Source organism: Pinus tabuliformis, chromosome 6, assembly GCF_031772625.1.
Source record: "Pinus tabuliformis cultivar Carrire ecotype Pingquan chromosome 6, CPIR1, whole genome shotgun sequence".
NCBI lineage: Eukaryota > Viridiplantae > Streptophyta > Pinopsida > Pinales > Pinaceae > Pinus > Pinus tabuliformis.
The window spans coordinates 443829731-443843728 of record NC_142292.1 but is presented as its reverse complement, the minus strand read 5'-3'; the positions used below and the strand labels follow the sequence as shown (position 1 = coordinate 443843728).

At 38.8% G+C, this 13998-nt stretch overlaps 1 protein-coding gene across 1 annotated transcript; it reads right to left on the bottom strand.

Moving 5' to 3' along the window:
- Positions 1 to 3894: 3894 nt before the first annotated feature.
- On the bottom strand, positions 3895 to 4497 carry LOC149259200 (uncharacterized). Its single transcript, XM_089453597.1, has one exon. The coding sequence runs from the start codon at positions 4495 to 4497 to the stop codon at positions 3895 to 3897; it is 603 nt and encodes a 200-aa protein (XP_089309723.1).
- Positions 4498 to 13998: the final 9501 nt, after the last annotated feature.

The window sequence follows — 13998 nt, the reverse complement described above, 5'->3', positions numbered from 1 at the left end:
TCAAATCTGCAGGCCGTTCAAAACAAAATCCATGCAAACCTATATATACGATTTATTCTTTGTCCCTCAAAGTGATTTTCACATATTTTCAAGAAAACAGTGCATTATATATCACTCTGACTGATGTTGGGTGGTTCAACTCAGACCAGTTTGGCAGAAAGGTTCAGAGGGTTACTTAGATTCGGCCATGGGGCTTTGGAAGGTATGGATTTGATGGATGAAACGAAGAAAAATTATGCGTCTGGTGATCGATGCTCTACGAGAAGGGTTATTAGTCGTAAGTGCAAAACAGAGGAGGTGGAGCCTGGCAAATTTGTTCAGAAATGCGAGAAGACGGAGCAGCTCTTGAGGGATTGTGTCGGCAAGCCCACAGAATTGGTAGAATCCAAAAATGAATACACAAAAAATGATAGCTCCCACCACTAATTATGCTACTAACTTCAAACCCATGATCTCCCACTAAAGCGCTCCATTTTAACGCATTTTTAAAGACCAAATCAAAAAAAACTCATGTGGTACATTTTGGCATTTCCTTGGGCAAAATGGCGTGGAGATAACGGAACGTGAATAGCAGTGAAAGAAATCTTATAATAATACAAAAATTGATTTGCCGATTAAAAATATAAAATCAATAAGATACAAAAAAAACTGTTGAACACAAAACTGGAAAATTTCATACCAATCATTTGCTGATCAATTCAATGGAGTTTTCCAAAAACTTGTAGAGATGGAATCTCCTCCTCACATCCACTGTAGCATTATTAGAGTTCTGATACCACAATAATGATAGAAGTGTCCTCAGAGACGTAATTTTATTAATAAAAAAAAAAAGAACAAAAAACAAAAACAATTACATATTGATTTTGCAAGAGTTTACACCCAAACAACCAAACACTCTTGCAATGAGCTATTTATAAGCTCAATGTCCTAACTACCTCTAATTATGGATCACTTATGCAATAACAAGTGTCCACTTACAATAAAATCTATTCAAACAATCTTACTAACTATTCTCCTAAAATAGAGCCTAAGATATGACACATTTGTAGAGTCATATCTTTTACAACAATATACTAATTCTAAATGTCTCCATTAAATAATTAAATATTCTAGATCAATAATTATTAATTTAATATCTTAATTATTTTATTCTAACTTAATAACCTATGATAATATTTATTTTTGGATCATCTAACAGTCAGCCCCACCCAAAGTTTCTTGTAGGAAAATTATGTCTACAATCTTGGATTCAAAAAGTCGTCTGAGGGCTACCTTTTTGGGCGAGCTAGCCAAGCCCCTACAATTAAAAGAGAGCCACTTCATGGGGGCAATTTAGGAAGGGTGTTCAAAGCTCTAAGAACCCGATCAAGTGATGATTGTCTGCCCAAAGCCACTTCTGCCCCAGCTAATAGGATGGCTTTAGATAGATGGGATTTACGGCCTCTGATGGATTTGGGGGGATGAGATGGGGAAGTCAGATCCAACCTAGAGGATATAGATCTGATCTCTGAGAGGGGGAGGCAGGGTCTAAGATTTTAGGGGTGGGGGGGACCATCATGGGAAGAAGGCATAACAGTGGAGGAGGGAGGGGGATCAGGAGGGAAGGATGGGGGAGTGGTCGAGAGGATTGACCGATGTGAGTTGAGGGGATAGGGGATGGAGGAGGGGATGAAATCTTGATCTAATGCAGATGCAGAGTTCATATGCAGTGTAGAACATGCAGGAGAAAAAACAAAAACAGAGTCAGGGAAAGGAGGAGTACTCGAGAAGCGAGTAGCCTCAACAGCAGCCCTCGATCGGGTCATCAGTGGGGAGGGAGGACTAGGAGAGCTTTGTGGAGTAATTTTGTTCCATTGTAGAGTACTTTTCTCCTCCAATCCTTCTCTCATATCTAGGTGTACCAATATGTGTGCCAGAGACCTGTTCCTTGATTCAATATAGGACCTATTGTAGTCCAAATAGGTACCCAGCGCATTCCCAATACAGATAAACACATCCTCAGACCAATACTGCAGTGGGAGTCCAGGCAATCTAACCCATAATGGTCCAGCCCCAATATGTTCTCTTTCAGGGTTGAAAAGCAGGCTCCATCGCTTCAACATGACCAGGGCCATTTCAATGTGCCAATATCTTGCAAGTTCCTAGTTGGTGTATTCCTCTTGCAAGAAATGGAGCACAAACCGCCTATGGGGTAGTGTCTGCACTTCCGGGAGATCTTTGAATATGTTGCCCAAATCTCCTTGACCTAGAGGCTAAGTTGCGCCGTGGAGTAGGCACGACCCTGAACCTTACCCACCAGGACCTTACCAACCATATTGACAACCTCTCCCATGTTCAAACCTTCACCAAATTTGAGGTTGACGTCGTTTCCTGTGGCCTTCACACAATTGATATTCTGATTTCCCGATCTCAGCGCGGTCAGGTGGTCTTGCAGAGGGTCTGGAGAGCCCTAATTCTCTTGGTGATTTTTCGCAGGGTGCCGGACCTGGATGACCGAGGTCTCAAAGAAATTAGAAGGGATTGAGGAGGAAGATGTCGCTACAGTGGAGGAGGGGATACCAAGCGCAAATAAGATTTGCTTGGGAACGACGGCTTGGTCGATCCCAAATGCAGGTGCGAAGGGCGGTGAGTGCAATATGTCCTCCGATGGTGAGGGTTTGAAGGGTGGAAATGATGGAGAACAAGCAACTAGCAGATGGAGGGTCACAAGCGAGAGAGGAGGGCAGTCAATATCAAGGGAGTCTATGGAGAGGGCGGCGAAGGGGAGGCTGGATGAAGATGGTCTGAGCGACGTCACAACAGGGGGGGGAGATGGAGCGAAATGGAATAGACGATTCCTGGTTAGAAGACATAGTCGATGTAGGGTTAGGGCTTCGAAATATGGGGATATTGGGGTTAGGGTCGACGGAATAATCCACCTCCTCTAATTCCATATCCTCCATGATGTAACAGGCCTGGAGATAACTGAAAATGACGTTGACAATAGGAGGCATGGAGGGTAGCTAGTAGGTAGTGGAGAGTGACAACAAGTCTGTAGGGATCCAGCGGTTACAGAGGAGCAGGGGCAGTGATTAACCATAACCCTTGTTTGGAGCGGTCGCCATCGAGCTCTCACATTAATCTTGTCTCCTATGAATATTGAATGTATATGTGTTACTTTTTTATTTGTTTATAAATGTAAAATATTGTTTGCTTGGTTTATCATAATGCCTTTATTTTTATATTAAATGCTTGATATTTAATGGTGCATATATCTAATAAATGTATAATATAATAAAATGTTTAATATTTAATGGTGCATGTATCTAATAAATGTATAATATAACTATGCATGTGGAGTCATGCAAGTCCTCCTATATATTTCTTTATCTTTGGAACTCTTGTAGTTTAGATGAGACAGTTTCTCTGAAGATTGAAAATGCAAGCACTTTTAGAATACATTAGAGCCTTTGTCAATATTACATGATAACCTTGGTATGGATTTAATGTGAATATTTCTTCACTCTTAATACTTTCATTTTAGGAGAGATTTAACAAGAAAAAACTAACCCTTCATATAAATTAGTATTCTCATTGAATAAGAGTATGAGGAAGATACTTTTTTTCCCCTCGGAAAAAACGTAATTTTCATTGAGATATAAAAATTACATGCTGTAAATGAAAAAGCATATGCTATTTGAGGCTATGCTTGTCAATAAAAAGTTGCCTTTCTTCCATGCAAGGAGGCTATTCACTTAAAATCATTTGTTGTTTTTGTCAAAAAGAAAAAAAGAACTGGCCTAAGGCTGTCAATTTTTTCTGTCAAAAATAGAGTTCCCGAAGTAGCTTGAAAATAAATAGAACATATGAATATTTACATACAGATGTGAATAAAATAAGAACAAAAAACAAAAACTATGCTCCCTGAGAGCTCTCTGCATTGTCTATGTCCATAAAGGGTCTGTGATAGAACTGATAGGCATGCCCTTCTCTGTGCTCCTGTATCAACCAAGTGCCCAGTGGCTTGTGCACAGCTTCTTTGGATAAGCTGTCAGCGTCCGCATTTTTCTCCCTGTAAATATGTTGACATGTAAATGAATCAAAAGCAGTAATAAGACGGTGGGCCTCATCCAGAATATGAAACAGAGAGAAAACTGAGCATCTAGTCTTTCTATTGATCCAATCACAGACAATTTTTGAATCACCAAAGAGCTGTAGGTCTCGGCATTGGGATTGTAAGGCATATTGGATAAGGAATTTTGCAGAGGACAGTTCCGCAAAATTGTTGGTACCTCCCCCTAATCCCATTTGAATGTGGAAAGAATGAGTATCAGAGAGGTTTAAAATGGCTCCTCCCCCACATCCCTCTTCCTGGGTAGACCCATCAAAATAGGCCCATGGTTTTGAGTGGTCGATGGATTCCAGAGTGATGGTCCTAGATCGGGGTAGTTCGTCATCTTCAGGGATGAGGGAGTAATCAGAGATGATTCGGGAAGAGATGGAAGGCCAATGTGGCATGGAGTTTTGAAAGATGAGGTTATTCCTTGCTATCCAGAGGACCCAACAGACCAACAGGGGCAAGTTCCTGAGATTTTTGGGGGTGGCAATAGTCCACCAAGCGGACCAGGCTTCCGAAATCGAGGCACCTTACCATCTTGTCAAGGAGGTCATTGCTGCTGAGATGGATAGCCAAAGATCTCGAGTAGCCTTACATTCAATAAAGAGGTGGATTGCAGATTCATTGTTGAATTTACACAAATGACACCAAAAGGGGCCATGATGAGCTCGCTTTAACAGGTTATCTCCCGTTGGGATTTTATTCTTTAGAATATTCCACATTAGAAATTTGCTCCTAGGAGGGGACTTTAGTTTCCATAAATGTTTCCACCACTGTTCCAGATTCTGTGGGCATCGATCCTCAGCAAGTACCAAATATCCCTCATTTGTCCTATATCTTCCCACTTTCGAGAGTGCCCAAACTACTTCATCTTCCTCTTCCCTGATCTTGATCTGAGCTTCAGAGAGGGCCTGAGTGTAGTCATTCCAAAGATGAGTCCATTGAGGGGGAATGTTTAGATCTCGAGCAGTTTTCCAAGCTTGTTGGAAAGGGGTGGAGCGTTCCATATTTTCTATTTGACCAATATATGTAATATTGTTGTCCTAAAGGAAAGATTGAAAGTCCTCTGGCAGCCTGTGAAGGTTTCCACAACCTATCCAGGGATCACGACCAATTCTAACTCTCATGCCTGACTGGATTTTCCAAGTAAGACCTTCCCTGATGATGTTGAGGGATTTTAGAACTGCCTTCCATATAATGGAGACCCCTGGGAGAATGCTTGGAGGATGGAAGATCCAGTCCATCAGGGGTACAGGGCCGATGTATTTTGAGCAAGCCACCCTGGTCCACAGACTATTCGATGAGAGTAACTGCCATCCCAGCTTTGTCGCCAAGGCTGAGGAGAAATCTTCTAGCTTCTTTATGCCCCATCTGCCCCATTTCTTGGGAATAGAAATGGCCTCCCATTTTACCCAAGAAAAAATTCTTCCTAATTGTTTCCCTTTCCAAAGGAATCAACAACATATGGCCTGTATCCTAGCTAGGATGCCCCTGGGGATCCAAGCCAATGACATCCAGTAGACCAGGGTAGCTTCCAAGACGACTTTGATGAGTGTAAGTCTACCAGCCCTGGAAAGGTATTTGTGGAACCAAATGTGTAGTCTCTTTTCCAATTTGGATATTAACCAGGTCCAATATGCGATTTTGTACCCCAATGGCTTCAGCTTGTAGCCAAGATATTTAAGCCCCTCCTCCAGCCTGAGCAAGGTGTATTGGAAGCCCTGCAGTGCATAATGAATTTCATAGGGGGAGAATCCATTTTTGCGAGGGTCAACTTGTAACAATTAACAATCATCCCCGTAGCTTTTTGGAAGAGGGTGAAAATGTTCCTCAAAGAGGTTAAGTCACATATACTGCCATTGAGAAAGATGAGGACATCGTCCACAAACAGAAGATGAGTAAAGAAGTAGTCTGCTGTAATATTGATTCCTTGAAGTCCACCCCTTATGTGCTCATCTTTAATTAGCCTGCTGAGACCGTCCATAATCAGAAGGAACAATAGGGGAGATAAAAGGCATCCTTGCCTAAGTCCTCTTTCTGAGTAGAAAAAAGGGGAGGCAGCTCCATTGATAAGAATACTAAAAGGAATATTGGTTATACAACACATGATCCATTTAATAAACTCAAAAGGAAAACCCAAATGGGTTAGGAGCATTCTAATATAAAGCCAATTTGCTCTATCGAAGGCTTTTGAAATATCTACCTTTAGGATCATACCTTTTAGATTTTTGGAGTGTAGCAAATGAAGCACCTTGTGTGCAATTCCTACTGCTTCATGAATTTGTCTCTCTTGCAGGAAAGTAAATTGCTCTAGCGAGATGAATCTAGAAAGGATGGGTCGCATTCTGTTTGCAATGATCTTGGCTAAAATTTTGTAAATGTAGTTACACAACGAGATAGACCGAAAGTCATCAAATGAGGAGGGGTTGTCAGCCTTTGGAATGAGAGCAATGAAGCTAGAGGTGAGGGATTCAAGGAGCGATCCACTGATTCTGAAGTGTTCCAAGACCTTTAGGAGGTCTCCTCCCAGAGTGTCAAGAAAAGCTGAATAGAATTCAATCCCCCAACCATCCGGACCTGGGCTCTTGTCCTTTTTGAAACCCTTAATCGTGGCTTCCAATTCCCCCATTGTGATTTCTCTCAACAGATCCAAGATGAGGAAGATACTTTTAACCATTCCTTTAGATTAATTTTTCCATTTGGGGTGAGCTTGAGGAAGGGTCAACTAACGTAATGCATATACTAATATTTTTTATATATTAACATTTGCACCAAGGGAATGACCAACCAATCATTATTTAGGATAGAGGTTCTCTCATGCTCTTGGTTGATCAGTCATAGGCCTGTCCTACGCAATTGTTCAAAAATGTTCTCTATATTCCCTTTTAAGAGGTCATATAGTTACATGTATAAAATTTATAATTAGTTATTCGATTTAAAGTGTTGTTGTGTTATGAAAACCCTAGTAGAAATAACATAATAGTATGAAATAACATGTTAGATTAGGGAATGTATATTAATTTTTATACATGTTAGGTTATGTTGATTTATGTCTAGTGTATCTAATTCAATTAATATATAAATACATTAGTTGAATTACATTGATTGACTTGTAAATCATCGTGGATATTCCACTAGACAATTTGTCACAACATATCTGATAAATTTATAATTAAAAAACATAAATCTAAACTTTGAGGATTTATTTCTCTTTAGATTTTTGGATTTGTAAATTAGCATTTATTATGAATGCATGGAAACTATAATTATGTGGAAAATAGAGAAAAATAAAATAATAATTCGCAAACCATGATTTGCAACAAGATATAACCTTTAAAACACTTTTGGGAGAAAACCCAGCTAGAAGGTGAGGTCACTCTGGTTTCTTTCTCTAAATAAAAAATGGATGTGAGTAAAAAGTGTTGAAGAATCTAGGGCAATTGGAGTTAATGAGTTAATGAGATTCTTCTAGTCATGATAACTATTTGTGAGGTGTTTTTAACTTTTTCATCTTAGCACAATCGTCACTTGTTATTATTAGAGTGTGTCTTCTTAGTTCATCAAATTGCTACCAAACCAAAAGAGACAAGAACACAAGATATTTCCTTTCTTCCATGGACAAAACCTCCCCCTCTTGGAGAGGAAAACCCTAACACAATTCTTCTTATGGAGATTCCAATTGACGAGTACCAATACCATGACCCTTGACCTATTATGCCACTCCAAGACCAAGACACCAATCCTCTTTTTTGTGACTGCTGAGATCATCATTATTGTTGCACCATTGAATCCATCACTACTGCATCCCATAGATCCTCATCATTGTTGCACCATGATCACACCTTCACCGAGATCATAACCTTTGTGACTATGTCTTTATTAAGAATAAGATCATAATTATGACCAGATCATGACAACACCTTGACGTATGTCAAGATAGAGTTTGTCACTTAATGAGATCCTTTCATCATAATTATGTTGAAACTGTGATCATTCTTGTTACCAAGATAATGACTGCATTGAGAACTTCACCGAGAGAGTGATTGTGTTCCCTTTTCGCCGAGATCATCCTTGTCACTGTTATGCCCAGAATACATCATTGTACTTCATCTGAGATTCAATGGCATTGTATCTTGTGCGAGATTGCTACACTCCTGCACTTGTTCGAGATTCCTGTACTCACTGTTCTATCCGAGATTCCTGTACTTGTTGTGTCATCCAAAGTTGCAGAGGTATATGCAAAAATGAACCTTCCTATACCCATCCAAAGTCTGTACTTATCCAAAATTACAATGATGTTTGAGATCCTGTAATAGACCTCCGAAAATATCAGGCATGTCTGAGTTCTGTATTTCTAGTGGTGACCCTAGCGAGGTATTTATAGGTGTTTGTCCTCCATAATTAGCCGACGTGTCAGTGAACCGTTGTGTCTATTATTTGAGCCAACTTGACTGCCTTTTAATTCGATTTCCAAGCCGACGTGATAGAGAGGATGGTGCTTGTCATTTGGAGGGCTACTTGACATTGTTTATGACTCAAATATATTTTTCTCATGCTCAAGAAGAGTTGATTCATACATGAATTGACTCTTTGACATATCAATAAATCCTAAGGTTCTCAATGGGAGCCACTAATAAGTAAACCTCTTTCTCATGAAACCCATGTAGCAAGGTATAAAAATAATTTTGTTCTCTTTAATACATCATTTACAAAGATCATGTAATTATGAAGACTGAACCTAGTTACATTGTATAACACTCCCTCTTAACTAGGGAGGTATTCATAACGGTACTTTTTCATTCTCAATCTGAAGAATTTCTCTTAAGAAGAATCGAATTGGTAATCCCGTCTATATAACATCATATCAACCATCATTGTCACAGTGCAAGGCCTTGACTAATAGATCCATCTCTCCATGAGACCATGAGCTATAATTTTGGTGAGACCAATGGTTATAGATACCGTCATCATTGTCTCAAAGGGTACATACCCACCCGGGTGTTCACTGAGTGTGACCTTCTAGGACTATTCTTATCTTGGGTTCCCAACCCTTAAACAATATCGGTCCTCTTGCCTACTCTTGTCTTGGATGCCCTACACATCCTCAAAGAGCATCGAATGCCAGATGATTACCCAATACTCCATTATTTCTTCCAAAGTGAAGACAAGAATGTTTGTCTATCTCTCCCTCTCAATTAGGGAGGATATGCCCATTCCTGTAAAGGAATGTATCCAAGTTACCTCTGACCAGGAACTTTCCCAAGCTCCCTCTCAATTAGGGACTTGTCAGAGCTCCCTCTTAACTAGGGAGTCTCCTTTTCATCAACAACTTCTTCTTCATGTGTCCTTTAGTTGCTTGATCAATTTCCTTGATGTCACGAAATTCAGTCGAGCTTCTTCCTTGTAGGGCAATAGCCATCGATCATTTTCTTTCTTGGTTCGTAATGTCATTCCTTTCTTCATGGAAAGTGTCCTTCTTGATACATATCTCAAACCTTTGTCATATGGATACTTCTTCCTTATCATGTTTCTTTTAGGAATTTCCATCCTCCACATGAATGATAGTTGTACTTGTACTTACAACTCTTGTGTCAGTAGCCCTGCATGAACTCATCCATATATTATTCAAGAAATCAAAACATAACATTAAATCAAATTGTACATTTCAAGATGGCTCTTCATCATGACATCTTTCTGTAGGTATCAGTATCCTGCATACATGTTGACACATCTCCCAAATATATCCATAGTCAAGTGTCTCCATCTTTTTCAAACTTCGATCAGAGTCTTCACATTTTTCCAGGAGATTTCCTCGTCAAATCTTCTTGGTATTTTGGATGTTGATCACCTTCATGAGGGTTGCATATCTCATGATATCTTCCTCTCTCACACATTCCATTCCCATGAGATTTCAATTAGAGTTTCTTCATTGTGGTCAACCACCTCATACTTCATATGAGGACATATTATGTTGGTTTCATATACTGTAACTTATACCTTCCTACATCCTTTCAGAGGAGGAGATCATTTTTCTCATGATCATGCTTCTCAAGATAGAAGTAATGATCCATGTTACTTGCAACCATATGACATGACATTATAATATTAAACAAAAGCATACATACCTCATTTTACCTTTAGGTCATCTAGGCTTCTTCTAGTAGCTTCCTTGATTGAAAAGATATTCAATCCCTTGATCTGCTTCATTTCTCATGCCATCATACCATCATCTCATGAATTCCATCAATTGGATTTCCTGATGAAACTTTTGCTTCCTCTCTAGATCAGAGAATCCTCTGATGAGGATTCCTTAAGAGAATCTTGTATATCCCCATTTGGAAGATGTTTCATTTTTTTATGATGAGCCTTGTCCTAGATGAATTCATCCTTTTATTCAATGTCCAATGAGGTTCCCAAGAGCTATATCCTTCATGTTTGAATGCCATGGATTTTGTCCTTCATGCTTCCCATGGTGATGTCACGAGATCTCATTTCTAATTCTTCCATGATGCCATGATGTATCTTGTTATCATGGTCATATCTATAACACAAGATTTAGTAGCTTATGATAGGACCCTTTTGTGAGGGATATCATCTCGATCATAGTATAGATCTGTTACTCCCTCTTTCTTTGGCCCTTTTTTCTCATCTTCCTCCATCTTTCCGGTGATATGAGCTTCTTTGTATAATCTTTTCATAGCATTGAATCTTAGCTATACTATTCTCTCTTATTTGAAAACCAAACTTCTCTTTCCTTTCTACACATGTTTTAGTCCTTTAACATTCAATATTTTTCCATCAACTTGTCTTTCTCCATCTAGCATAAAGACCACAAATTGTTGAATGAGGTAACCTTCTTATTCATGGACATTTGTTACCTTGCCTATCATTTAGAAAAACGATGCTTATCTTCATCTCCCAATTGAGATCTTATGATTATATTCCTTCATTCATTGATACCTTCAATCAAGTCTAAGTGATATGACCTTCTTCACTGTATTTCAGAGGGTAGATCTTCTAGCATTTCATATCTCTCTTTTATGTCACCTCTCTTGCTACATAGGGATGAGAGGACCTAGGAATGATTTCATATGACTTCTCTTCCGAGGACTATATCTATCCTCCTTTCTTATGCAAGTAATCTTGATGACCCAATCAATTTATAGATCTCCTTGCAAACACGAAGTCATTTAATCAAACATGATTATAAAATAAAAGATACTTACTTGAGATGTGAAGATAAAATATTCACCTTGATCATGTTGGAAGCGCTTGAAGAAGATGCGTTAGAGCTTCCTCTTGAATGATATTCTTTCAAATGACAAATCCTTTCCTCAATAGAAAAGGTTTCTCCTTTTGATCAGGATGATTTGCTGCTTTCTCGAATGATCTTCTTCTAGGGAAAGGAGCTGATCCTTGCTTGTTTTAGAACCTTGAAGATGAAAATGTCTTCTCACCTTCAATATTCTTTGCCTTCTTTTGTAGTGTAGATCAGGACTACTTCTAGGGTTTCAACCTATTCCAAGATGATGTCATATTATTTTTTGAGGTCCCTTGAGCTACGTTGCTTTGTAGACAACTTGATGATGACTATGGAGACAAAAGCTCTTGCTATTGTAGACTGTTGTTATGGACTAATTTTTGTAGATCTTGATCCCTTTCTTTGATATCCTTCTTGAAGATTGATCCTTGAATGCCTCTTTGTTTCCCTTCCTTTGACTTCAACACCTTAGCTCTGATACCATGTTGAAGAATCTAGAGAAATTGGAGTTAATGAGATTCTTCTAGTCATGGTAACTATTTGTGAGGTGTTTTTAACATTTTCATCTTAGCACAACCTTCACTTTTTATTATTAGAGTTTTTCTTCTTATCTCATCAAATAGCTACCAAATCAAAAGAGACAAGAACACAAGATATTGGCTTTCTTCCATAGCCAAAACCTCTCCCTCTAGCAGAGGAAATCCCGCACAAAATTCTTCTTATAGAGATTCCAATTGACGAATACCAAGACCATGACCCTTGACCTATTATGCCACTCCAAGAACAAGACACCAATCCTCTTCTTTGTCATTGTTGAGATCATCATTATTGCTGCACCATTGAAGCCATCACTATTGCATCACGGAGATCTTCAACATTGCTGCACTATGACTGCACCTTCACCGAGATCATAACCTTTGTGACTATGTCTTCATTAAGAACAAGATCATAACTATGATCGGATCATGACAGCACCTTGATGTATGTCAAGATAGAGTGTGTCACTTAATGAGATCCTTTCATCACAATTATTCTGAAATTGTGATCATCCTTGTTACCAAGACTATGACTGCATTGAGAACTTCACCGAGAGAGTGACTGTGTTCCCTTTTCACCGAGATCATCCTTGTCACTGTTATGTCGAGAATACATCATTGTACTTCATCTGAGATTCAGTACCACTGTATCTTGTCTAAGATTCCTACACCCCTACACTTGTCCAAGATTCCTGTACTCACTATGCTATCCGAGATTCTTGTACTTGCTGTGTCATCTGAAGTTGCAAAGGTATATCCAAAAATGAACCTTCTTATACCCATCCAAAGTCTTTATTTATCTAAAATTATAGTGATGTCTGGGATCTTGTAATAGACCTCCGAAAATCTCAGACAAGTCTGAGTTCTGTATTTCCTGTGGTGACCCTAGCGGGGTATTTATAGGTGTTTGTCCTCCATAATTAGCCGATGTGTTAGTGAACCGTTGTGTCTATTATTTGAGCTGACTTGAATACCTTTTAATTTGATTTCCAAGCCGATGTGACAGATAGGATGGTGCTTGTCATTTGGAGGGATACTTGACATTGTTTATGACTCAGATATATTTTTCTCATGCTCAAGAAGAGTTTCTTCATACACGACTTGACTCTTTGACATATCAATAAATCCTAAGACTCTCAATGGGAGCCACTAATAAGTAAACCTCTTTCTCATGAAACCCATGCAGCAATGTATAAAAATAATTTTGTTCTCTTTAATACATCAATTATGGAGATCGTGTCATTATGAAGACTGAACCTAGTTACATTCTACAACAAATAGAAGTAAGTTTTGTGGACCGTGGGATACTCTAGTGAAAAATACCTCTCTATGTTCTCTTTACCTATCCCGATCGGCTACTTTTCTCATATCTAAAACAAAGTGAACTAAAAAATAATGGAACCCCTTATCCTCGTAGTGGCCCAGTTATAACACGACCTGATAGGCTACTAATGGTTAGGTTTGACTCCTTTAACTCTTAACTGGAGTTACAATATTGACTCTTCTATAGTACTCTTCATCATGATCATGTGGCTAGCCCCATTTTCATGAGTAATGACATTGACGTGGCATCCTCTTGAATTATGGTGGAAAAAATAGGAAGGTCAACTTTTGAGTGCCATAATGTTTTCATATAGACTCTAATTGAGCCAATTTTTATGTTGTTGGGAAGGTATTTGTCTATAGAAAAGGAATATAGTGTGTGGTGCCAAAGAGGGATAGTTTTACCCCAAAAAATTCCATTTGGTTCCTCAAAATTCTACCATAATGTTTTATACGCCAAATTTCCAAATTAGATCCAACTAGTAAAAATGGTCCTATGATCTAATTCCTCTACTTTTTCCACTCTGAAAGAATGACGAAAAATAATATAATGATCTAATCTATATCACACTAATCCATTTTGGGAGGATTTGGTCCCCAAAATCTTTGACTAAATTAGGTGAGGAAATTTATATTCCACCTTCTCTCGTGTGTACCATTTAGCCTTGCCTAGAAGCTATCATTTCAACCTAATATGGAAAAGGTCATGTTGTCCCCGCCTTATAGTTCTAGACCTCTTCTGCAAAATTGTATCCTCTGACAACTCTACCTGAGCATCTTGT